Below are 27,051 nucleotides of genomic sequence, written 5' to 3'. Positions count from 1 at the left end.
TGGTTTTCGAGGACGAACCCGAGCTAGATCTAGATCGAGATCTAGATCTAGATTGGCCTTTTTTAAAAAAATTGAAAAATCATACCGCCGGCGCACCTGGCCTGGTTCGCCGGGGATAATTCATGTTACTGCTGGTGCGCCGGCGGTAACTCATTATCACCGGCCTGTTCCCACCGGCGGGCTCTGGTGCGCCGACAATAGCCGTTTTTGGTGCGCCGGCAATAAGGCTTTTCCTTGTAGTGCAACCAACGGCGACGACGGCTGTCTGGCTGGAGCACCCCCTCTGCGTACTTGCGTAGGCTCCAGCTTTGTCGCTGTGTCGTACGTACCATGCACCAGCATTTTTTTTTTTTGACCGATACCATGCACCAGCATTGTGCGACGGTCAATCAATGAGCTTCAAGCACCGACGACTGAACCATGCATACCTGTTGGGTGTCATTTTCTGATGACTTCCCCTTTTCAGATCAACATGATTCCTCAACAACTAGGAATATATGCCAGAGTCTATGTAACGGCTGCTGTTAAACATATTATAAATCATCCATAATAAGCTAGAAAAGTATAAGTAGCCATATCCTGTTAGCTAGAGTGCATGGAGCAAACAATAGGATTTTGCTTGAGGGTTAGAGCGTGACCAAAAGCATCAGTTACCAGACCATTAGTAGCCACCAATATCGTTTACCGAAGAATGGCACTGAAAGCAATTTCTGCAGTCATTTTACTGAAGCTCCAGTGGACGTACTGTAGCTGCCGCTGCTGATTGGTCCTCAAACTTTCCGTGAGAGTAATGCAATGCTCTCCGGTCTCCGCTCCATATGAAACAAAAGGTACAGGTAGCTGGTCTAAGTATCACAAGGTTCCAGGATAAAACTACTTTTCTTCCGAAGTAGTGCCATACCGCCGTTAACAACAAGCATTTGCGCACACAAACTTTATCTCACTTCATTTGCTCCTTCCCATTAGAAAAAGAAACTTGGAAAATAAACTTGAACTATAAGACTAGTCATAGTGGGAAGTAACATAGAGTAGTATTATGCACATGTTACTACTCTATGTTACTACCTTCATAGTGGTTAGTAACATCAAAGTAGTATCATATATGTCTTCATTAGTTAGCTTATAGACTCATTGTATCTTGGAAAGTGTGATGTTTCAGTAACTAGCTATGTTACTACATCCTCTTCTCTCCTCATTAACTCACTGCCACATAAGCAAATTTGCTGAGTTGGACACTTAGTTACTAGTGAAGTTACTCCCACTATGAGTAGTCTAAAACTAACAGTCAATCAGTCCAGTGTTGTTCCAGTGGGAATCAAGAAGCAATCCTACTTTCTCTATTGAATGCCATTAATTTTAATGTACCTTGGATTGGTTATTCACATTTAATAGAGAAAGGTAAAGTTTGTGAATGACCAATCCAAGTCAAAACTACGTACTTTACCTACGCTCTCATTTAGTCTACATTCTACAAATTTTAAGATTAATTAGTAAGTAATTTAATATTATTAAAATTAATGACATTCAATAGAGAAAGTAGGATTGCTCCCTAGTCGCTGAAGGAAATATTGCTCTATTGGGCTCGACCCATTTAAACTGGCTGGTGATTTTCACTATTCGTTCGTACAGAGCTGGTTCTTTCCTTTTTGGTACTAAAAAGCTGGTTTGTATGAAAACCAAGATTTGTTGTCAATCCACAATTAATAAGAACCACTGTAAAAAATAACACACATGATGCCCGGGCTTACTGGATGCGGCATGCTAGTGGGACAAGCACCAATGACACTGCTCCTCAGGTTCGTTATCGGGACATTCGACGATGGCATTGCTCGTTACAGGTCGGAGTCGAGGGAGACGGTGCCACATTGTTGACTCACCCCATGTCGGAGTCGACAAAGATGATGCCACAACGTCACCAACATGCAGCTCACATTTGATAGATACTAGTTGAATGCCCGTGCGTTGCTACGGGCCTCGTCTATTCAACCCCAAAAAGTAGAATGGATTACTTATCTCTCTATCCCCGCCCTCGCTCACATATGCACACAAAACAGATAACCGCAAAGTCATGACAAGGATGCATTTGTCATTCATGCTTCCTCACTCACCAATTCACTCATTCACATCTTTTATTCTTGAGAGATGGGCGACATTTTTTTTTTGCATTTTAGCTACCAAAGTAAATAATATATAATAAAATCCGCATTAAATGTGGATTTTCAAATTAATGTTTTTCATTTCAGCTGCAAGTTTACCTTTCGAGCGTAACCACACCATATAGGACAATTGTATTAATAAATAAATAAAATTTGATATAATAGGCAAGACCTGTTGCCAAGAAAATTGATGCACTTTGTAGTCTTTAACCAACAAACAACCACATAGTTTACAAAAACTTATAGCTAGGATGACTATCTGTGGTACAAAAGAAGGAAAAAAAGAGTTAACCGAGCCATCTGTCACCTCTCAACAATCAATGTTCTTTAACATGATGAGCCAAGTATAGCAAAGTAAATACATACGAGCATATAAGAGATGATGTAAAAAAAAAGCATATAAGAGATGCACCATCTAACAATAACTTAATGACACATCGCACAATCATACCTCAGATTGACAGAAAGCCGAAGATTAGAAAAATTCCCAACTCTGACAAAAAAAAAGATATCCAAAGATTAGAAGGAAAAAATCCCAACTCTGACCCAAGAAAGATAATATCCATATGAATAATATTACGAAGATCCACAAGCAGGAAATGATAATCTTATAAAATTCCGACTTATCAAGAATAAGTCATGTGTATCTTTCTCTAAGAGGCAATTTAAAAGAAAAGATAGTACTAAAGTCTTGAGACACACCAATAAAACACTACCAAACAACCAAACAATGCTGTTCTAATTGAATCAAATTTTACTCCTCCCACCGACCCCTACATCTGAACTGAATTGCACAGACAACAAAACTTATTTTGAACCTGGATCACATCCTTGAACTTTGCCCTCACATTAGAGCTTATCTCATGTTCAAAATCACATGAACACACTTAGAGCGGCTACTTTAGTTCAAATAAATATGATACAATGAAATATAAATCCTGTTAGAATTCTAGACATCTAGTTACCTTGTTATTTTTTTTATCTAGTGTAGTGAACTTGATCTAGTTTAAGGGCTTCTAGATCAAGTTCAATATTGTCATCTTGTAAACATTTTAAGCAGGAACTTACTGCTACCACAAAGACACCCTTGGCTGACCAAGCACCAATGCCAAACCCTGGCGTGTGTCACCCCCTGTTTTAGGAAGCTCAACCATATGGAGTGATGGAGCACCTCAAAACCCTACAAGAGATTGATCTGTAATTATCAGGCACATAGTTGTGAAATAAAATGTTCACTCTCTAGAATACTACGCAGCATAGAATGATTAGAACCTGACATCCGAAGTGAAAAAAATATTTGATGCATCCTTATAAAACAACACCTTTAGTTTGCAATGTCAGTGTCATTTTCAATCGAACTTAATTATTTTCTATTTTCGGACACCATGGCTGGTGCAATGAAGTTAGTATAGATGTAACAAAGTTAATTATAATCAGTGATCTGTAAATTACATTGTAATGGTGGTGGTGCCTCCGTTGCTACAGATAAATGCTTTTTTATTCCAGTCCTGTCACCTTTAAGCTTCAGCTGGAAGGTAAAAATAGAAATCAGTGTATTTCATCTTGAAGGTAGAAAACAGAAATCTTTGTACGCACTGAACTGCTCAAATTGCAGCAAGAAAGCACAAGGAACCCAATAATACCTTATAATTTTTTCACATATTGGTTTAATTTTGTTTCCGCACATTGAAACCAAGAGGTTTGTAAGTTTCCTCTATTTTTGTCACAATCACTTGTGGCGTAAGTTGGGACGGGAATTATGTTTCCTGTTTTACCAATACCTAACAAAGAATAAAATTGTTTCCGAACCAACAATATTCTCTAATAGTACAAATTAGTATCGAAGAAGATGCCTAGAGCCCTAGATTTATAAAAAGAGGCTGTGAAGTGAAGTGAATAGAGGGCATGATACTACCCTGCTTGTTACTGCATCGGTAACAGTATTCAAACAATCGGAAATACTGAACTCAGAAGTAAATTAATCACAAGTGCAATCTGGGGAAAATTATATGTTAACAGTTATATGAACCTACCACCATCACTTTATCAACAAATTTCCAATGTTGAATCCCTGCGACATTAAAATAAGAGCAAACGCATTCATGGATTATGGTTTCTATCTTTTCTCCGCCACAAGATGTTCTATGAAATTTAAAATCAAAGATAATAAAATAAGCGACCTTTAAAAAAATAAATTTTGGGGAATAGATTACATACCAGGAAACGACATTCAGATTGTATTACATCAGAACTATTCAATGCATCATCGAAATCTTCAAGGCACACATCTTCATTTCGCTTAACTGTGGTGGTTTATAGTTCTTTTTGAACCATTCATCTTCTAATGTCTCTGCAATTGTTATCCTCTAGAGACACAAAAAAGATAAATTCATTGAAACTCTGATGCAAATAAAGCCATTTCATATTATCATGTAACAAAATAAAATCTCCGGCCGTATAACAGTGAATTGGCACTTATAGTCCGATGATTGAGATTGATAATGCATTTAATAAGATTCCTTGCACATTGAGGAACGGAAGAACTGGCAAAGTGAAAAGTCTTAATTACCCGTACGCTCGCCTCGACCATCGCGAACAGCCTCATCAGCAATGTGAAAAACGTGTAGCGAGCCCTGGCCATCGACGAGCGAAAAAGAGATGATGAGCGAAATGCGGCTGGAGGTGAGGATATCATTATTGGCTTCCTAAACGATCGGACGGCAACGGAGGGAAAAATCCACAACTCAAGCCGGAGGACGCCGCCGGGCGAAAGCCGCGCGGCTGACGGTGGCGGCGGGTCCTCCTCCTCTCGCGTGGGCGGTGTGGGTAGGGGCCTCTCCCCTTCGAGCGATTGGAGCTCCGGCCGGATCGGCGTGGCGACCCTGGTTTGGCGCGGCGTTCCGGCGGAGATGGGCGCGGGGCGGCGGCCCCGGGTTCCTCGGCTGTGCGGCGGCCGCGGTGGCCACGTGGGCGGCGCGGCGGCTGGTCCGGGGAGCTCAAGTCTGCGGGCGTTGGCGTTCGTCTTCGAGTCTCCGCTTCGGTGTTGTTCGGCGCCCCCTCCTTCGTGGCGTTCCGGCGGCGCCCACGGTGCTCCTTGGCGGTGCTCTGTCGGCCGCATGCTGCGCAGCCCGGCCCTCATCTCCGCGAGGTGCGGTGGGTGTCGGTCGTGCTCGCGGAGCTCTCTGGTTTGGTGGTGGTGGTGGCTGTGGCGCGGAGTCGGCGCGCCGGGTGGTGATGGTGGTCTGGACGGCCCTTTGCGGCGGGTGTGAGGTTGCGACTCTCTGCCGGGCGAAAGTTTTGTTCTGGCTGCAGCTGGAACCGACGGCGGCGGCGCCTTTTTTGGCGTCGTGACCTCCTTGGAGGCGTCGTCGTGGTGGTGTTCTTTCGCCTCCGCCCGGGTGCTCGAGGGGAAACCCTGATTCCTCGCGGGATCGGGCGAGGGCGACACTTTCCAGTGTCGTTTTGCCTGATGGGGTCCTCGCCTTGGTTGCTCTGTCGGCCGGAGAGAGCTGTGGAGCGAGTTGGTTGTCGGCGTCGACGAGCGGTTTGGATTCCTCGACTCGGCGGTCAGGCGAACACGTCTTCGGTTTCGGTGTGCTCCGGGTGAAAACCCGCATCGGCCTCGGCCGATGCCGGTGATGGCGGCGTTCTCGGACGTCGCTCCCCTCGTTGGAGGCATTACTGTGGAGGCCCTTCACTGCAAGTTTGTTGTTCGTGTTGTCTATCCTGTCGGTTTCGTCCTCGGCTTGTCTTCGGCTAGGTGGTGCGCGGCCCCGGGGGTCGGCGTGGTTGTCGGAGCGGCGGCTCCGTGTTTTGCCTCCGCCTTGTTGTATTTTGAGGTGTTTTAGGGTGTCGGCCTTGGCCACTGGGGTGGCTAGGCCGTCGGCTCGTGTGGTGCGCGTCCTCGGGGCCGGCGTGTTGTGTTGGGTTGTTTCGGTTTTCGGCTGGTTTCCCTCATAAACTGGTCATTCTCTTCTCCTATATCAATGAATAGCAAGCCTCTTGCCTAGTTTCAAAAAAAAAACACGGAAGATCAAATAGGGAGGCGGAAGCATCGTGATACCTGCTTGCTCGCCTTTGCCGAAAGATCAAACAGGGAGGCGCTTCCGTCTTGGCGATCTTCTTTGGCGGTAGGCCGTGAGGTTTCCTATCGTCGGGATGGAGAGGGAGTTGAATTCGGTCCGTGAAGATTTGTTCTGCTGGACCTATTCTGGAGGGGCTCGTTGGCGGCAGATACTTCCGTCTTGGCGATCTTCTTCGGTAGCAGGACATGAGGTTTCCTGTCATCGGGATGGTCAGGGAGTTGAATTTGGTACGTAAAGATATGTTTGGCTGGACCTATTCTGCAGGAGATGAGAATCCGGACCCGTGCTGTGATTTGATTTGATTTGATTTCTAGAATGGATTGTATTTTTGGCAAGCAGTATATGATTTGCTGGCCTGATTAGCGGCAGGACAAGTTTATGGCAAATACTTAATGGTAGCAATGGAGATTTTGGCAAGCTTTTATGATAAATGAATATGGGTTTTTTGGCAAGCGTCCGAAGTGAAGGAAACGTCTTGGGAGAGCAGGAGCCACATTCCAGGATCGGACGGCCTATGCAGGTTAGAGGTTGAGTCAAGACGATTGGATGGTCCGGATGTTTTTAATGACGACCATCAAACGCGTTGAGTGTCAAACGACCAACTCCCATTTAATAGTAAAGATAATCCTTCCGGGAGCGCACCTTTTTTTAGGGATTCAAACTAGACACTTGGTCAGCATGCATGCATGACACGTCATCACACATGTCAGAAATAACAAATGGTCTGAAATAACAAATAAGTAAAAATCAGATAGGTATCCTATACGGGCCAGTACAAAATCGTTTGAAAATACATGGCCCATTGCCGCAAAGGAAATATATGACCCACACTGCAAGGGACCCTAAAAAAGACCCACACAGCCCAGACCTACACTACGCCGCCGTCCAGTCGTCTTCGTCCAGTCCCCGCCGCCGCCGCCGTCCAGTCGTCTTCGTCCTGCCGCGCGCCGCCGATGGCAGCACCCAACAAGGCCGCTCCTCGCGCAGCAAGCACCTCGGTGGTAGATCCTCTATTCGATCCCTCACAGCTCCGGTCGAGTCCCTAACCTCTCTTTCCCTTGATGTGTGCAGATTGGTCGCTCCCTATCTCCACGGACGGCGATGGCGGAGGGCTCGATGGACAGGCTCACCGACGACATCCTCGCCAACATCATCTCCCGCGTGCCCTACAAGTCGACCTGCTGCTGCAAGTGCGTCTCCCCGCGGTGGCGTGACCTCATCGCCCACCCCGACCACTGCGCCAAGATGCCCCAGTCCCTCATCGGCTTCTTCTACGAAACCGACGACGGCCCAACGAAGGATCGCTCTTTTATCAACGCGTTAGCGCAAGGCTGCCCTCCTCTCGTCGACCCCTCGCTGTCCTTCCTGCCCAAACACGATAATCTTCACATCTTGCACGGCTGCAACGGTCTCCTCCTCTGCCTCCTCTAGGAGGGGACTGATACCGATGAGATCCGCTATTACGTGGTGTGCAATCCCTCCACGGAGAAATGGGTGGCCGTGCCTACCACCGAATGGTCTACCAGGGCAGAAGCTTACCTGGCGTTCGATCCGGCTGTCTCCTCCCACTTCCATGTGTGCGAGCTCGTAAACTGCGATGATACTGGAAGTATTGAAGATATTGTGGCGGTCGTGATGTACTCGTCCAAAACTGGAGTTTGGAGTCACGAGGCCGACGCTTGGAGCGGATGTAGCATTTACATACCCTTCGGCGCGAAAAGCATCTTCTTTAGGGGGGAGCTGCATTTGTGTTCCTACGATCACGAGCTTATATCCATTGATGTGGAGGAAAATAATTGGAAAGCCATTCCTCTTCCCCCGACAGCGACCGCTTCTCATGATGTTTATCTCTCACATGGTCAGTTGCATTTTGCTTGTATTGGTCCTTCTGAATTGTCGATATGGGTTCTTGAGGGCCCCAGCAGTGAAGTCTGGACCTTGAAGCGCAATATCAGCCACCTGCAGCTCTTCGGAACAGAGTATTCAGCATATGCATGTGATTACGTTGTTGTCTCGATCCACCCCGAAGAGAATTGGATTTTCATAGTCGCTGGACACATGCAGACACTCATGTCATATGAAATGGATTCCATGAAGCGGCATATTATAGGTCAAGTTGGATCTGTTAGTACATGGCCAAGTGAGAACAGGTTTCGTTGTATTCCATATGTTCCATTGTTCTTAGAGTCATTGGCAGATGGACACTAAATGTTGTGCTTGTGTAGTGTTAGGTCTTGAATATGAGCAACAGTGAGTTGGATAGACTTTTCTGAAGTTGTGATAGTTTATGTCTTGTTGTATGTCGTGATACTTTCTGTTTGTGCTTCAGTACGCTAATGAACCTAGCTTATGCAGCTATCTACTGTACTTATATTTGTTGCTCTGCATGTTTTGGTGTTCTCATGTATGAGCAGATCATGTGTTGTAAACCCCCTAGTACTTAACCGTGGATACTATAATCGTGTTTGTTGAACTATGATTAATTAATGTCTTCAATATGTGGATTCTGGTCAATGCTTATTTCTCTGTATGTGTATAATTTATTTGTATATTATCATCTGGATGGGAAAAAGGTGCTTTGGCCTCTTTTGGCGTTGAGAGAATTCAGATATATTGTCCTTGTATGTACAGGGATATACTTTTCTTTGCAATGCTCGAAGCGTGAATTTCATTTTAAAACACTGTGGCATAGACGCTTTTGTTATCTCCTCTCATCATCTTTATGTAAGTTTTTTTTAATTAGGTATTTTGGCAAAGGATATAGTGTAGGAAGTTTGAACTGGATTGATGTCATTTTAGATAGCAAATTTGTGGGATATCAGATCTTCGCATTTGTAGTAAATAACAGCTTGCACCTGATGTTAGGATTCTTTTGACAACTAAAACATGTTGGGACTATTAATCTGTTAATAAAACTAGTATTCTTTTTGTAAGCTTTTTTTATTAATGTATTATCCTAGTATCATATTTCGTTAATGCCTAACTGAGCTTTGCTGTAAGTAACACTTACGGACTTCGAGGATGTTTCACTCCAGATTAGAGTTGGTACTGGCAGTTCAGTTATTTGGTGTTTCTTTTCCTTTGAACTTTCAGTGATACCCCATTGCCTTTTCAAGAATTCCATTTTATGGCTGGCCTGCTGTATTTGATGTGTTGGTCACCTGGATAGCCACAAGTAATGAAAATGGCTTTGCGTGCTCTGTCTCAAGTTGTCTACCTACTGAGTCTGAGAGGATGTCTACCAAGCTCGTCTCCACGTGGATGGACGACAAGGGATTTCAGCACTAAGGTAGCATCATTTTGCTGATACATACTATTTTTTTCCTCTATGTGCCGAAGAATGCTATGTTATGTCTACAGTTCAGTACATAGCTCTAGTATTTGTTATGTCCCATTTAAATTGCAGTAGCTTATGATGGCAGTTTGTATGCATAATGGTTTGATCTATTGTCCAAAGTGAAGCAAAATGGATCTCATTGATGTAGCTTTTAGTTTTCCTCCTGCTGCCATAGATAATGATTTGTAAAACTGTGAGAGATTGATATATTGTCATCCTTAAATTTAGCCTTTCAGTGGTTATTTTCTAGTTGATGCTGTAGTCGAACAAAACCGAATCGCCTTCTAATCCTGTGTAAATTAAGGATTTATATTCTATTTATGGGGAACAAAGCATTTACTTATGCCTGAACTTGCTGTTTTGGTTTAAACTAGGCATTATGACGGCCAAGGCCTCCATTTTCACGACGACACGCTGCAAGAAACTGTTGGGTGATGCCTTGTCCTCGGCTACGATGACCCCCTGGTAAGCTTCGGTATCCATTGATCTCCTCTACGTGCTCGATCTGCTGGGGCTATCGAGCCCCTGTGTGTGTGTTTGTGGTGATGAGGACTAGTAGGTTTCGATCTCTTGTCTTGTCCAGGAGGGATACTAGTACTCAATTTAATTCATCGATTTTTCTTGCTGTGAAAGGCCTTTTTTCTTTTGGGTTAATTGGATCCATACCACTACAATTTTCACCACTTGGAGAAATGCCATTACAAAAACACAAGTGGACAAAATGTCACTACAACTCTTTCATACCTCAGCCTATGCCATTTTCTCTCATTATAGAATATACGGCAATTATACACATGTACATACACTTATACTTTCGTACGGACGTGTACATGTACAAAACAAAAATGAAAATCCCCACTCACAAGAGCTGCCTCGACTCAGTGCCTGTAACCGGACCAAAATCACCAGACCGACTAGCGCGGCCACACGAACACTAGTGGCGGCTGCCGGAGTCGGCCGCGGCTGCAGGCGCCGGCAGGTGGAGCTCCCCCCGCCACCCCCACCTCGAGCGACGGTGAGGGCAGTCAGGACTGGATGCATGCTTTGCTGGTGGCGACGCTGGGGCACCCGTCGCTGCTGGAGGAGAGCGCCACGGCGGATGCCTTCAAGCCATCGCTTTCCCCAGTCCCAACCAATTTCTGCGTGGATGTACATGAAGTTGTACATTGTCTTCATTTGTGTTCAAGGATCCGATTGTGCCCTGAATTGGCTAAGTTTTGAACATTAGATTAATATTGGCGTGCTTGATTTTCTGTATTTATTTCAGATTTTCTGAGCAGTTCAAATGTTTGTCTAAGTTTGAAATTTTGGATTTTTTGGCGTCTAGAAGATGGAAAAGTACTGCCGAAATTTTCACAAAGGGTAGTATGGACAATGTTTAAATGCACATTGAAATACAAGTATATTTTAAATTGTTATTCCCTTAAGTGAAGAAAATGGCATAGATGGAGGTATGAGAAAGTTAGAGTGGAATTTTTCCAACTTGTGTTTTTGTAATGGCATTTCTCCAAGTGGTGAAAGTTGTAGTGGCATAGATCCAATTATCCCTTTTCTTTTTGACGTTATTGATTGGCGTCGTGTAGTAATGTTGATGAAATATTGTTCGCATGCTTTCTCTGGTCTGATTGCGTTGATTCCTTATTAAGGTATTCTTGGTTAACGGAATCTGTTTCCTGTATATGCCTAATAATCATTGATTTTATTTGGGTCTGGGATTTATGTTCACTTATTGGGCGTACTAGTGGTATCATTAATTACAAAGGTAGTTCTATGTTACTTTGTGAAAAGGAAATGCAGTGAAGACCATTTCTGATAGTCGACGCTTTTTCATCTCATGAATTTTAGAACTATTTCTCTGTACGTTCGAGAAAAGGAAATGCAATGTAGACCATTTAGGATTATTGAGGATTTTTCATGTTCAGAACCAGCTCTTGTATATGACAAAGTCGTTTCTAAACTTTTAAATATCTGTTCTTAGTCTCACGTGTCTTTTCTCTATGCAGGGAGTGTCAAGCTGCTTGCCCCCAAAGGCCCACCGAGGCGAAGTTGAATTTGTCCGTTCAGGAGATCGTCAACATCGACATCCAAAGGGTACCTCTTTGGTCGCGCTCGAGTCGATTGCTTTATTTATTTGAATATATGGTGCAGAAAAGTAGAGATGATGATTTGTTCTCCATTTGTTTGTTCCGTGCTTATGCAAATTTGCTGGCAAACATAGCGAAAAAATCTTTGTCATGAAAGCTGACGCCTGTGGTGTACATGTCCGAGAAGATAGTTTCAGGAAAAAAAAACAACCATGAATTTTAGATACAAATAGCAAACTTTGTCCGCAGATCTCGCGAATATTGACCGATAGCGATTAAGTTGAGGAAGCAAGATGTTCTCCATTTTCCTGCTGCTAGAGATAAACCCACATATCAAGAGATTTGTGAATGAGAAGCCTCACTGCTATCCTGATGCTATACAGCTCTCAGTTTCGATCATCTGGGTTGTTTTTTTGCGCTGATGCCATTTGCAATTGTTGACTTTGAACGGAAGCTTTGAGGGAACGCAAGAGCTGCTGTCGGTTCATGTCGCTGGCAAGAATCAATTTGAGAATTGTGAGATGTATGACCATCTTTCTCCATCACCTTTTGTGCGCATTTGGTAATTCGGCACGTGAGCTTCTAGATGTTTCTTGGCCGAGCTGGCCTCTTCTCAAGGCCACATACACACGCACATTATTGCAGGAGCTCCAGTTCTTATCTGAATCTGAATGGATGCTGCATGCTCATATTGCATCTTTTTTTATGCCATCAATTGTCGACAGAACTAGGATCAGATGCAATGGATCGTAGAAGCACATGCCAAGGTTTCCTCTAGGTGTATCAATCATGCATGTGAGCAATGAACATGTGCTGCTAATGTTATCAGGGCCCTGGGGCGAGACAATAAAAAGGCCCTTGCTGGCAATTTTGTTTTAAAATGCATCAAAAGCAATCTAGTACATAGTATATATCAATAATATTTTAATTATAAAACTCGCTAAGATATTAATATATTTAAGAAACAGTCTATGTCTCTAACAAACTAAAAAAAAAATCCATCACATCGTATTCTACTATAATCAATTGAAGCAGTTTTACTTCAGAAAAGAGATCATCTAATTCAACATAATTTCGAGAAAACATTTCTACATCATAATCATCACAAAAAATCTCAATTTGTTGCTCTTAAATGCTTACTTGGCCTGACTGCAGGTAGTTCAAGAACTACCCGTTCTATAAAAATTGTGAATTGAACCTCTTTAGAGTTCTACCAGTTCTCTCTCTATCTTTTCTTGCTACGAGATTTTTTTTTAGAAGATATGGCACCAAATTATTTTGCAGAAAACAGTCAATACAATGGACATAAGCACCTTCGACAATGAGTAAAACTACAGAGAAAACGATGATCGATTATATTTTTCGCAGCACTGATCCGTGAGTGCTAGCTATGTATGTGGTGGGAATGGGCCATCTTCCTCTTCTTATATTTTTTTTTTCTCTTTCCTCTTATTTTTTAAATCTAATATTGTAATAAAAAAATATCCTTGCATTGAAGTACTACCTAGACCGGGGCCCCTGCCTCTTGAGGGCCCGGGGCGGTCGGGCCAGCCCTGGCACGGTCCAGAGGGGAAGTCTTGAAGATCATGTCGTCATCTACGGTACTGCATATCATCATCATCGAGGAGGTAGGCACTCTGGCACAAAAGGCTCAATTTTCAATCCAGAGCTTTTACACCACATATATAGTTGTGATTCTTACGAGACAGTCTGAACTTCTAGCTGTACAACGGTAATATAGGAGACGCATCACCGCTTGAGCATATATTTTATTGCAAACCTCACCTCGGAGGGGAAGGATGTGCACCGGGGTGCACATGCACCCTATAATGGAAGTTTCAAAAATTGCTATTTCAAGGTTTTAGAAAATTTTGAAAAATGCAAATATGTAGATATTATGTTGATACTTATTTGTGCAGATGTTGGGACAAAAAAAAACCGACCATATGTGACCTACACAAAAATGTGAAACTGTAAATTCCTATTTCTACCTCACCAACCATTATAGTGACATTTGGACATTTTGTTATTTTTGTGTAGGCCACATACAATCGTATTTTTTCATGCAAACTTACACAAGTAAGTATCAACATAATATGTACGTGAAAAAATTTATTTCAATTTTTAAAAAACTTTTAAGTTGATTTTTTTTCCAATTTTGAAAAAACAGGGTGCACTAGCACCGGGGTGCAACTCGGTATTTTCCACCTCACCAGACGCTAATATAGGAGACACATCAACACACGCGAATTGCACTTGCACAAAATTGGACATGATCTGTGTAGTCTGAAACCTAAAGTGGTCGTGACTCAATCAAAAAGACAAAGCAACCTTCAACCGAGTTGAAAAACTCGTCATAAAAAGGACACAAGTGCTGACGGCGACAGGCTCGTTTATGGAAGAATAGCACCGCTGGTAGCTACAGGATTTGCTATGGGAGGAGCGCACCCCACGGTGTCGTCGCATCAGGCCATGAATTCCCTCCCGTCGCCGTTCGCCTCAGCAATCACCGGCGCTCTAGCTGGATCATCATTCGAGTTCTTGCTTGTCATGATCGACCTCTCAGTCTCTCACACATGCCGTCATGCGTCATGTGGGCGATAATTGCTGCAAAACACCAAAGATTTGACCCCCTACCTTAGAATCCGTTCGACTGCGTTCGAGAGAGGGGACCTCTTCTTCGTTTCGACCCGGACATGGCTGTGACCGACACGAATGAAGTGATGATCTGCATCACCGCAATAGCATAGAAGAAAAAGGAAAGGGCAATGGCGATGTTGTAGAAGATACATCTCTGTCTTGCTTATTAGCCTAGTTTGACAGCAGTGTGCACCATATAATGCATAGACTGAAAAGTCAGAGCCCCAAAGATGCTTGTTCGTTGTTGTTTAAACGGTTTCCAGTGAAGCAATCTTCTGTATTCTGCGGAATATAAAGGTTTCATTCATGTGAACTCTCTGGAGAAACCCAAGAAATTCTTGCACAACTTTTTTGTCAAGGCACAAATATTTTTGCATGTCAATTCGTCTGCGAAACCGATAGACCTTTTTTCATCAAGACCGGCCTTGCTAGCTTTTCGCAACATTTGCGAGTTTATCAGCGACCTATGGTAGACATGTCGATCGATCGATCGGAGCATTTCGGTCCTATCACATATTCATATCACGGCAAACTAGTGGAAGCATATTATCTTTCGAACTATTTTTATGTAATCTTTGAGCATCTTGCTTTCTCATGGTAACTGAAACATGTGGTTGTGTGCCTACTAAACACTGACGTTGTTATCTGTTCCAGTTTCAACACAGATCACTCATGGCATTGTCCAAAAACGTTCATGTTGCTATCTGCAATACTGCATATCATCATCAACGACAGTGGGGCACACACAATGGCAAAAAAAAGTTCAGTTGACAATCCGGAGTAACAGAAACAAAGAATAGAGATTTGGGTCGCACAGCTCAACCTGGCCGGCGTAGCACTTTATATATGCATCAAGCCAAGTTACAGATAGATACAAATATGCAACTAACTAACTGTTAACAACTACAGATAAGATCCTATATTGTTACAACAACATAACCAACATAAACGTCGGTTAATACCCTCCCTCAATCTCAGCCTACTTCGGAAAGGTTGAGATTGCGCCTACATGACTGAAATGCTGGCAACGGAAGTGGTTTGGTGAATATATCTGCAACTTGATCCTTTGAGGAAATGAAATGAATGTGAAGCTTCTTCTGGGCAACCCTTTCTCGAACAAAATGAAAATCAACCTCAATGTGTTTAGTCCGAGCATGAAACACTGGATTGGATGATAGATAGGTTGCTCCAAGATTGTCACACCACAAAACCGGAGATCGATTCTGTTTAATTCCTAGCTCCTGAAGAACTGACTGAACCCAAATCAGTTCGGCGGTAGCATTGGCAAGCGCTTTGTACTCAGACTCAGTACTTGAGCGAGAAACTGTGGACTGTTTCCTCGCACTCCAGGCGATCAAATTTCCTCCAAAGAAGATGGCATGACCCCCGGTTGATCGCCGATCATCAGAATCTCCCGCCCAGTCAGCATCCGAAAAAGCAGAAAGCAGAACAGAGGAAGAAGGACTAACACGAAGTCCATGATCACCAGTGAACTTCACATATCGAAGTATTCGCTTCACAGCAGCCCAATGAATATCACGTGGCTCATGAAGGAACTGACATACTCTATTCACAGCATATGACAAATCTGGACGAGTAACCGTAAGATACTGTAGCCCTCCAACCACACTACGATATCTAGTAGCATCATCAGAAAGAAGGGGTACTCCAGCAGAAATACTTAGCGAATCAGTAACAGTCATGGGAGTCGTGGCTGGTTGACACTTGAGCATTCCTGCGCGACGAAGAAGTTCAAGTGCATATTTTCTCTGAGTAAGAACCAGACCACCAGAAGACTGTCGAAGCACCTCAATCCCAAGAAAGAAATGCAGCGGCCCAAGATCCTTGACTGCAAAATCATCTCGAAGTGCTGAAACCAGTTGAGTGCTAGCAGTAGGTGATGAACTCACAACAATTATGTCATCAACATATACAAGAAGGTAAACTGTGACATCGGAGCGTTGACAGATAAACAGCGAAGTGTCAGCAGCTGATGCTTTAAACCCAAGTTTACCAAGAACTGAACTTAACCTGGCATGCCATGCTCTCGGCGCTTGTTTAAGTCCATAAATTGCTTTCACAAGGCGACATAAGTGTTGTGGATGCACTGGATCTTCAAACCCAGGTGGCTGACGCATATACACCTCCTCTTCCAGTATGCCATTAAGAAAAGCATTTTGGATATCCAACTGACGGAGGTGCCATCGCTGAGAAACTGCAAGAGACAACAATAATCGAATTGTTGTCGGTTTAACCACAGGACTAAATGTATCAGCATAGTCTAGTCCATATCGCTGCTTAAAGCCCTTTGCTACTAATCGCGCCTTATATCGCTCAACTGATCCATCAGCATGTTGTTTTACTTTAAAGACCCACTTGGAGTCAATCACATTGATACCTGGCTGTCGAGGGACTAGACGCCATGTGCCATTCCTCTGGAGTGCATCATACTCCTGCTGCATAGCTTCTCGCCACGGAGGACTCGTCATTGCATGACGAAAATCTGGAGGTTCCTGTACAGCAGCATCTGCTGCATGAGCCAGGCATGTAGCCATCCACGTGACTGTTCCATCAGTACGCTGACGAGGCTTCCGAATGCCTCGCTGAAGGCGCGTGGTGACGCCGCGTTGTACAGGCGGAGGCGGAGCAGCGGGAGACTGTGATGTCGAGGCAGATGGTGAAGGAGGCGCCGTGGAGTCATGGGCCGATAGGGACGGCCCAGCAGACGGAGACACGTCCAGCCCAGGCGACGATGCAGCCGCCCGTGCGGGACTCGACCGCACTGGGCTTGCATGGTGATCGACGTGCTCATCTCCCGAGGCTGCATGGCGATCGTGATCGACGTCGCCATGTTGATTCCTGCCGTGATCATCCGTTTCAGGAGGAATTTCTGCAAGCCGTGCTCCTCTCCCGATCCCTGCACCGTGGTTAGGAAGCAAAACAGGTGTATATGCAATATCATCAAGTTGGTCGGAAGTGGGAGTAGCGCGATGCAAAGGTGAGTCGGGGGATGATGTAGGGAGACTAGAGAATGGAAAGACATTCTCATCAAAGATGACGTCTCGAGATACGTAAACTCGATTCGTTGGCACATGTAGACATTTATATCCCTTATGAAGTGGACTATAACCAAGGAAAACACACTTCTTGGAACGGAACTCAAGTTTCCTATTATTGTAGGGTCGGAGATGTGGCCAACAGGCACACCCAAAAACTTTCATGAATGTGTAATCAGGTTTCTCTCCCAAAAGCCTCTCAAGAGGTGTTTGCATATGGATGACTCGGCTAGGAACACGGTTTAGCAAGAAGCATGCGGTGGTGAAGGCATCACTCCAGAACCTAAAAGGAACAGAAGAGTGAGCAAGTAGAGTAAGTCCAGTTTCTACAAGATGACGGTGTTTGCGTTCTGCCAACCCGTTTTGTTGATGTGTGTGAGGACATGACACACGATGAGAGATGCCAATGTCAGCAAAAAACTTGTTTAGCTTAATATATTCACCACCCCAGTCGGATTGGACATGAACAATTTTGTGGCCTAGGAGACGCTCAACATGTTTCTGGAAAGCAAGAAAAATCTCAAAGACATCCGACTTATGCTTAAGGAGGTACATCCAGGTAAACCGACTATAGCCATCAATAAAACTCACATAATAGCTATGACCACTTGTGGAGGTTTGGGCAGGGCCCCACACATCTGAATAAATGAATTCAAGAGGTTTCGAGATTACACGATTTGAAAGGGAATCTGATGGAAGTTTATTCCTATGAAGAATATGCTGAACTATTTGTGTAGACGGATGGCCTAAGCGCGCATGCCACTTCTCCCGTGACACCTTGAGACCGCTGAAGACATGCTTGACAGTCGGATCATCAATGCGATAGAGACCACCATGAACTCCTCCTCTAAGTATTGTTTCCCTCGTGACTCGGTCCTTAACAAGAAAATACCAAGGATGAAGTTCAAAGAAAACATTGTTATCTCTAGTGAATTTAGGAACAGAAAGGAGATTTCTGGTGACTTTAGGGACATGAAGAACATCGCGGAGCTGAAGTGATCTAGATGCACTAGGAATTGAGGAATGACCAACATGATGGATATGCATACCTGCTCCGTTTGCGGTGTGGACCTTGTCATTGCCACCATAGCGTTCCTTCACGGAGAGCTTGTCAAGCTCGGCGGTGAGGTGGTCAGTCGCGCCAGAATCCACATACCAGCCGGGGTCGATGTTGTAGGAGGGAGTGTAGCCACCCGTGTTGTTGTTGTGGTGACCGTTGCCGCCACCGTGGCCACCATTGCCACCATGAGTGACCACAGCAGCCTGGCGATCGTTGTTGCGCCCGTCTCGTCCATCGTTCCCGAGGCCAAGAAACTCGCGCTTGAAACGCTTGAAGCACTTCGAGGCAACATGGCCCACCTTGCCGCAGAGTTGGCACAAAGGACGTGGGCGATCTTGGCCTTGTGAGGAGGATCCTCCATCACGGACGAAGTTGGGCGTTGGAAGTGCTGCGGGAGACGGCGAGATCGGGTTGGTGTAGCTTGATCGATCGCGCATGTCGGGGCGGTATGGGCGCGCACCGCCAGAACCGCCACCGCGCGAGTTGAAGTTGGCGGCGTGAAGGCCCTCGCCGCGAAGCTCGGCCTTGCGTGCCTCCACGCGCTGCTCCGTGTTGAGGAGCTGGGCGTAGACATCGCGAACCGGCATCGGGATGGTGCTGGCCGAGACGCGATCGACGAACGCATCATAGTCGGCGTCGAGGCCGGCCAGCAGATAGGAGGTGAACTCCTCGGCGCGCAGCGGCATCCCGATCGACGTCAGGGTGTCGGAGAGCGCCTTGATCCGGTTGAAGTAGGTCGATGCAGATGCGTCCAGCTTCTTGGTGATGGAGAGCTGGTACCGGAGCTGCATGCTCCTCGCCGTAGATTGACTGGCGAAGCTTCCCGCCAGGGTGGACCACGCCTCTTCGGACGTGTTGGCGAGGACGACGATGCCAAACACCTCAGGCGTCAAGGACGCGAGGAAGGCCGTGAGGATAGCCTGGTCCTGCTGGTACCAGGCTACCCAGGCAGGGTTGATGATCTTGGCCGGCGCGCCGGCTTCACCCGCCTGGGGATTGGTGATCTCCGATGAGGGAGCGGCGAACTCCTTGCTGATGAACTTCATGAGTCCATTGCTCCGGAGAAGAGGAAGAACCTGCGCACGCCAAAACAAATAATTGTCTTCGGTGAGCTTAACCGTGATCTGATTGGTGAGGGTGATCGGCCCGGTTGATGTTGAGGACGACGCCATGGCGATCTCGATCTCACGAGCAGCGCCGGTCAGGGTGAGCATGGAGAGGATGAAGCGTAGATTGGATCTTCAGAGCTCTGATACCATAACAGAAACAAAGAATAGAGATTTGGGTCGCACAGCTCAACCTGGCCGGCGTAGCACTTTATATATGCATCAAGCCAAGTTACAGATAGATACAAATATGCAACTAACTAACTGTTAACAACTACAGATAAGATCCTATATTGTTACAACAACATAACCAACATAAACGTCGGTTAATACGGAGAACCCCAAAATTCTGGATCTTACGATCCATTTTTCTTCAAGCATGAGCCAACTTTTGCAGATAATGCCTCATGGAAATTATTTAATTTCTTTTTTTGAGATGTCAGTTTATTTCTTTTAGTAATCATGCAGATACCATGTCCGAACTTCTAACTGCACAACATTAAGATACCAGACATCACCACTTCTAGAAATATATTATTACAAATCTCCTACCCTTTAACTGAAGCAACCGCCCATGGATAGTATAAGAGATTTGCAAAGTTTTTATTGAAAGTCGTATAGTACTGGACCAGTAGAAGAGATTAGACTAAGGATACAAGAATTCATTGAAACTTGAGCAAAGGTGGATACGATATATGGTGATTTAACCTGTCCACTATGAGTGTGAGTGTTCAGTTTAAAACCTAAAACCCTTGTGACTCAAAAGACAAAACAACTTTCAACCGAGTTGAAAATTCAGTAAAAGGGCACTAATCCTGAAAATGACACCTTCCCACTGAAACATCCTCCTACTGAATCTAGTGATGGCCACCAATATTTACAGGGGGAAAAAGTGGTGTGTCTTGAACCCTACAGCTATGACGAACCACGTTTTACGGCCATATATGATGGCCATCGCCTTAGAGAAAGACACCACATTTCACCTTGGCCAGGTTTCTCTTGATTGATTCTTCGACCGCCGTTCGTGGGCCTTTGGATGGAGTATGGCTGGGTCAGCCTAGCTAGTCTAGTCGGTGACCTCAGAGAGCAGCCAATCGTGCCACGAGCAATACGAACCGGAGAAACCAACAATCATTTTTCTCAGAATATCAACGGGTTATTTAACATGAAAATCTTAACTTCACTTGGAAAAAGGCTGGCCAGAGTCTTCTTTTTTCAAGATTGTTGAAGGAGGAACCTTTCTCTATTCAATGCCTTCTACACTATGATGCGAAGTGCCATCACATCAACCTCGCACGGATGGGAAATAATTGGAGAAAGCAGGAACCTTGATTGGACCTCTCCTCCTTACGCTCTCAGATTTGATGGTGATCCCCTTAGACTGCCGAGACCCCAATCCATCACGGACAATGCTTTGATGGAGGCAACAACAGTCGGGCAAGAGGGAACATGTTATGGTCGGGCTTCGATATGCTCGGAAGAGGCCCAATAGTGGGCTGAATTAGGGGCTTAGCCCAAGTTATCTAGGGTTTAGAGGAGCTGTCCTCCTATATAAATACATGTACTCCTTCGATTATAAGGAAGCAATAAACATATTTGTTGCCATCTCCCTCAGGAGACGGGATTCCTAAACCCTAGCCGCCGCCTCCAGCGCTCCGCCGCTTTCCTCCTCACGCGTGGCCACGGCGCCAAGTCGCCGACGTCCGCGCCTCCAGCCTTGCCACCCTCCCTTCCACCCATACAACCTCCACCCTAGATCTGGTAGAACCCTTGCCTATACCAATTTGGTATCAGAGTGCTCTGGTTCGATGACTTCTTCAGGCCTCCCCACCACCGCCGCCGACGCCACCGGCGCGGCCACCGCCACCTCGCAGCAGCCGCCAGCCGCCGCCGGCGGCCACCTCGGGCCTGCCCGCCTCGGGCACCGCGACCCTGGCGGCCGACGCGGCCCCGTCCTCTCTCCGACGGAGATGTCGTCGGCGATCCGCGACCTCACCCTGGTGGTCTCGAACCTCCGGACCTTCCTCCAGGCTCCCTACGCGCCACCGCCGCCACCGCCCCCGCCGGCTGCGCCCTTCGCGCCACCACCACCGCCCACCGTCGCGCCCCAGGGACGCCCGATCACCCAGATCAGGTTCCCGTCGTCGCCGTCCCCGCTGCCGACGTGGATCGACACGCCGACCAACACGACAGCGTCGCCACAGCCAACGGTGCTGCAGCCGCCCGCCACCACCTTCGGGGGGTCCGGCGGGTATACTGACCCATACGCCGGGAGCTCCATGGTGCCGCAGTACTCGCCTTCCGCCACGATGGGTCGCCACGAGGGCACCTACACGGTCTCGCCGCACGTGCAACAGCCGCCTCGCTTCACCAAGCTGGAGTTCGCCACCTACGACGGCACCGTCGACCCCCTGAACTGGCTCAATCGGTGCGACCAGGTTTTCAGGGGGCAGAGGACCATGGCGTCCGACCGCACGTGGATCGCCTCCTACCACCTCCGCGGCGCCGCACAGACGTGGTACTACGCTCTCGAGCAGGACGAGTGCGGGATGCCTCCGTGGGAGTGCTTTCGCGACCTGTGCCTCCTCCGGTTCGGCCCCCCCATACGTGGGAGCCGCCTGGCCGAGCTCGGTCGCCTCCCCTTCACCACCTCGGTGCAGGACTTCGCCGACCGCTTCCAGACGTTGGCCTGCCATACGCCTGGCGTCACGGCTCGCCAGCGCGCCGAGCTCTTCGTCGGTGGCCACCCCGACCACATCCGCGTCGACGTCGAGATGCGCGAACCCCAGGACCTGCAGACGGCCATGTACTACGCGCGCGCGTACGAGCAGCGCGCCAACGCCATGCAGCAGGCGTTCCCGGGCCGCGGCGCGCGCCCTTCGACCCGCCCCGCACCGGCGACCGCCACCCCGACGCGTCCCGCCCTGCCGGCCGCTGGGGCAGCCGCCCTGCTGACGTGCGACGGGGATTGCAACGGTGCCAGAAAGTAGCTTCCTTGTGACGGTAAAGCACTCGTCCGTTGGGAACCCCAAGAGGAAGGTGTGATGCGTACAGCAGCAAGTTTTCCCTCTGTAAGAAACCAAGGTTTATCGAACCAGTAGGAGATGAAGGCCACGTGAAGGTTGTTGGTGGAGGAGTGTAGTGCGGCGCAACACCAGGGATTCCGGCGCCAACGTGGAACCTGCACAACACAATCAAGATACTTTGCCCCAACTTAACAGTGAGGTTGTCAATCTCACTGGCTTGCTGTAAACAAAGGATTAAACGTATGGTGTGGAGAATGATGTTTGCTTGCAAAGAACAACAGAGAACAATGATTGTAGTAGGTTGTATTTCAGATGTAAAAGAATGGACCGGGGTCCACAGTTCACTAGTGGTGTCTCTCCAATAAGATAAATAACATGTTGGGTGAACAAATTACAGTTGGGCAATTGACAAATAGAGAGGGCATAACAATGCACATACATATCATGATGACTAATATGAGATTTACTTAGGGCATTACGACAAAGAACATAGACCGCTATCCAGCATGCATCTATGCCTAAAAAGTTCACCTTCGGGTTAGCATCCGCACCCCTTCCAGTATTAAGTTGCAAACAACAGACAATTGCATTAAGTACTGTGCATAATGTAAACAATATAAATATCCTTAGACAAAGCATTGTTGTTTTATCCCTAGTGGCAACAGCACATCCATAACCTTAGAACTTTCTGTCACTGTCCCAGATTCAATGGAGGCATGAACCCACTATCGAGCATAAATACTCCCTCTTGGAGTTACAAGTATCAACTTGGCCAGAGCCTCTACTAGCAACGGAGAGCATGCAAGATCATAAATAACACATATATGATAGATCAATAATCAACTTGACATAGTATTCCATATTCATCGGATCCCAACAAACACAACATGTAGCATTACAATAAGATGATCTTGATCATGATAGGCAGCTCACAAGATCTAAAAATGATAGCACAAGAGGAGAAGACAACCATCTAGCTACTGCTATGGACCCATAGTCCAAGGATGAACTACTCACGCATCAATCCGGAGGCGGGCATGGTGATGTAGAGCCCTCCGGTGATGATTCCCCTCTCCGGCAGGGTACCGGAGGCGATCTCCTGAATCCCCCGAGATGGGATTGGCGGCGACGGCGTCACAGTATGTTTTCTCGTATCGTGGCTCTCGGTACTAGGGTTTTCGCGACGGAGAGTTTAAGTAGGCGAAGGGGCAGAGTCGGGAGGCGCCCAAGGGGCCCACCCCATAGGCCGGTGCGCCCCCCCTCTTGGCCGCGCCGCCAGGTTGGGTGGCCACCTCGTGGCCCCTCTCCGTCTCTCCTTCGGTCTTCTGGAAGGCTCCGTGGAAAATAAGACCGTGGGCTTTTGTTTCGTCCAATTCCGAGAATATTTCCTATGTAGGATTTCTTAAACCAAAAACAGCAGAAAACAGGAACTGGCACTTCGGCATCTTGTTAATAGGTTAGTGCCGGAAAATGCATAAAAATGATATAAAGTGTATATAAAACATGTGAGTATTGTCATAAAACTAGCATGGAACATAAGAAATTATAGATACGTTTGAGATGTATCACGCCCCCGCGCCGACACGTACCTTCCGGCGCTTGACGTCAGCCGAGCAGCTCGAGCGGCGCCGCAAGGGCCAGTGCTTCAACTGCGACGAGCCGTACGCGCCGGGTCATACGTGCGCCCGCCTGTTCTACTTGCAGACCATCGACGACGCGGAGGTGGAGGCCCTCACCGCGGAGCTCGACGCCACCACACTCTCCGAGGCCGGCGTCACGACCTACGGGCCGGTCGATGCGACCGCCTTCGTCGTCTCCCTTCATGCCATGGCGAGCATCAAGACGGCGAAAACGATGCTGCTTCCGGTGATGATCCACGGGGAGCATCTCACCGCGCTCGTGGACACGGGGTCGACGCACAACTTCCTGTCCAGGGACGCCATGCGCCGCCTCGCCCTCCAGCCGGCGGGCGCGGAGAAGTTCAGCGTCACCGTCGCCAACGGGGACCGCCTTGCTTGCCAGGGCGTGGCGCGGTAGGTTCCCGTCCCCATCGGCGACGAGCCCTTCTCCATCGACTGCGTCGGCATCGACCTGGGCTGCTACGACTTCATCCTCGGCGTCGACTTCCTGTCCACACTAGGCCCCATCCTTTGGGACATCGACGTGCTGTCCCTCATCTTCTAGCGCGAGGGCGGCCGTCGCGTTCAGTGGACGGGCATCGGCGGCTCCGGCGCCGCGACCCCGCAGCTTCAGTTGATGGCGGCCGCACTTGACGAGGCGCATCCTCTCCTGGCCGACCTCCTGCAGCAGCACAGTGACATCTTCGACGAGCCGCAGGGCCTCCCGCCCGCGCGGCCCTGTGACCACCGCATCCACCTGCTGCCGGACACGGCGCCTGTCGCCGTGCGCCCGTACCGGTACCCCCAGCTGCAGAAGGATGAGCTCGAGCGCCAAGTGGCGGTCATGCTCGCGCAGGGCATCTTCCGGATTTCAACATCGCCGTTCTCAGCCCCGGTGCTCCTTGTGCGCAAGGCCGACGGCACATGGCGCTTCTGCATCGACTACCGCGCCCTCAATGCCATGACGTCCAAGGACAAGTTCCCCATCCCCGTCGTGGATGAGCTCTTGGACGAGCTACACAGAGCGCGCTTCTTCACCAAGCTCGACTTGCATTCGGGCTATCATCAGGTGCGCATGCACCCGGACGACGTCGAGAAGACGGCGTTCCGTACTCACCATGGCCACTTCGAGTTCCTGGTGATGCCGTTCGGCCTCTCCAACGCGCCGGGGACCTTCCAGGCTCTGATGAACGACGTGCTCAGCCCATACTTGCGCCGCTTTGTGCTTGTTTTCTTTGATGATATTCTTATCTACAGTTCATCCTGGGCGGAGCACCTGCAGCACGTGGCCATCTTCTTCAACGAGCTTCGAGCGCATCGTCTCCACCTCAAGCGCTCGAAGTGCTCGTTCGGCATGACCTCCGTCGCCTACATGGGGCATGTCATCTCGGCGGAAGGTGTCGTGATGGACGCGGACAAGGTCGCCGCCGTAGCCGCATGGCTGACCCCGCAGTCACCGCGGGCTCTCCGGGGCTTTTTGGGCCTCGCCGGCTACTACCGGAAGTACATCCGGGACTTCGGCCTCATCGCCGCGCCACTGACGCGCCTCCTTCGACGCGACGCCTTCTCCTGGGACGAGGAGGCGACTACGGCGTTCGCGGCTCTCCAGCGGGCGCTCACGACGGGACCCATCCTCTAGATGCCGGACTTCGACATGCCGTTCGTGGTGGACTGCTACACCTCCGGCATCGGCTTCGGCGCCGTCCTCCACCAGGGCGAGCGACCGCTGGCCTTCTTCAGCCGCCCCTTCACCGCTCGCCAACACAAGCTCGCGGCATACGAGCGCGAGCTTATCGGGCTGGTCCAGGCAGTGCGCCACTGGCGACCTTACCTTTTGGGTCGGTCGTTCCGTGTGCGCACGGACCACTACAGCCTCAAGTTCTTGCTGGACCAGTGATACGTCTCCGACGTATCGATAATTTCTTATGTTCCATGCCACATTATTGATGTTATCTACATGTTTTATGCACACTTTATGTCATATTCGTGCATTTTCTAGAACTAACCTATTAACAAGATGCCGAAGTGCCAGTTGCTGTTTTCTGCTGTTTTTGGTTTCAGAAATCCTAGTAAGGAAATATTCTCGGAATTGGACGAAATCAACGCCCAGGGGCCTATTTTTCCACGAAGCTTCCAGAAGTCCGAAGACGAAACGAAGTAGGGCCACAGGGTGCCCAAACCCTAGGGCGGCGCGGCCCCCCCCTTGGCCGCGCCGCCCTGTCATCTGGGGCCCCTGTGCCCCCTCCTGACTTGCCTTTCCGCCTACTTAAAGCCTCCGTGACGATACCCCCAGTACCGAGAGCCACGATACGGAAAAACTTCCAGAGACGCCGCCAACGCCGATCCCATCTCGGGGGATCCAGGAGATCGCCTCCGGCACCCTGCCGGAGAGGGGAATCATCTCCCGGAGGACTCTACGCCGCCATGGTCGCCTCCGGAGTGATGTGTGAGTAGTCTACCCCTGGACTATGGGTCCATAGCAGTAGCTAGATGGTTGTCTTCTCCCCATTGTGCTATCATTGTCGGATCTTGTGAGCTGCCTAACATGATCAAGATCATCTATCTGTAATTCTATATGTTGCGTTTGTTGGGATCCGATGAATAGAGAATACTTGTTATGTTGATTATCAAAGCTATGTCTATGTGTTGTTTATGATCTTGCATGCTCTCCGTTATTAGTAGATGCTCTGGCCAAGTTGATGCTAGTAACTCCAAGAGGGAGTATTTATGCTCGATAGTGGGTTCATGTCTCCGTGAATCTGGAGGGGTGACAAGAACCTCTAAGGTTATGGATGTGCTGTTGCCACTAGGGATAAAACATTGGTGCTATGTTCAAGGATGTAGTCACTAGTTACATTACGCGCAATACTTAATGCAATTGT

General features: G+C 47.8%; 2 protein-coding genes across 2 annotated transcripts; both read right to left on the bottom strand.

Annotated features, from left to right (window-relative positions):
- Positions 1–2,454: 2,454 nt before the first annotated feature.
- LOC139831216 (uncharacterized) lies at positions 2,455–6,243 on the bottom strand. Its single transcript, XM_071820559.1, has 2 exons — positions 3,609–6,243; positions 2,455–3,336 (listed from the first exon to the last, which is right to left on the bottom strand). The coding sequence occupies exon 1, from the start codon at positions 5,833–5,835 to the stop codon at positions 4,585–4,587; it is 1,251 nt and encodes a 416-aa protein (XP_071676660.1). The 5' UTR covers positions 5,836–6,243; the 3' UTR covers positions 2,455–3,336; positions 3,609–4,584.
- A 4,360-nt stretch (positions 6,244–10,603) lies between these two features.
- LOC139831412 (uncharacterized) lies at positions 10,604–19,632 on the bottom strand. The gene is made up of 3 exons (XM_071820682.1): positions 18,408–19,632; positions 15,514–17,219; positions 10,604–10,717 (listed from the first exon to the last, which is right to left on the bottom strand). Exons 1-3 carry the CDS (start codon positions 19,630–19,632, stop codon positions 10,604–10,606), a joined length of 3,045 nt encoding a protein of 1,014 aa, XP_071676783.1.
- Between the last annotated feature and the right edge of the window lie 7,419 nt (positions 19,633–27,051).

Source organism: Lolium perenne, chromosome 5, assembly GCF_019359855.2.
Source record: "Lolium perenne isolate Kyuss_39 chromosome 5, Kyuss_2.0, whole genome shotgun sequence".
Lineage (NCBI taxonomy): Eukaryota > Viridiplantae > Streptophyta > Magnoliopsida > Poales > Poaceae > Lolium > Lolium perenne.
This window is presented reverse-complemented; position numbering and strand designations above follow the sequence as displayed.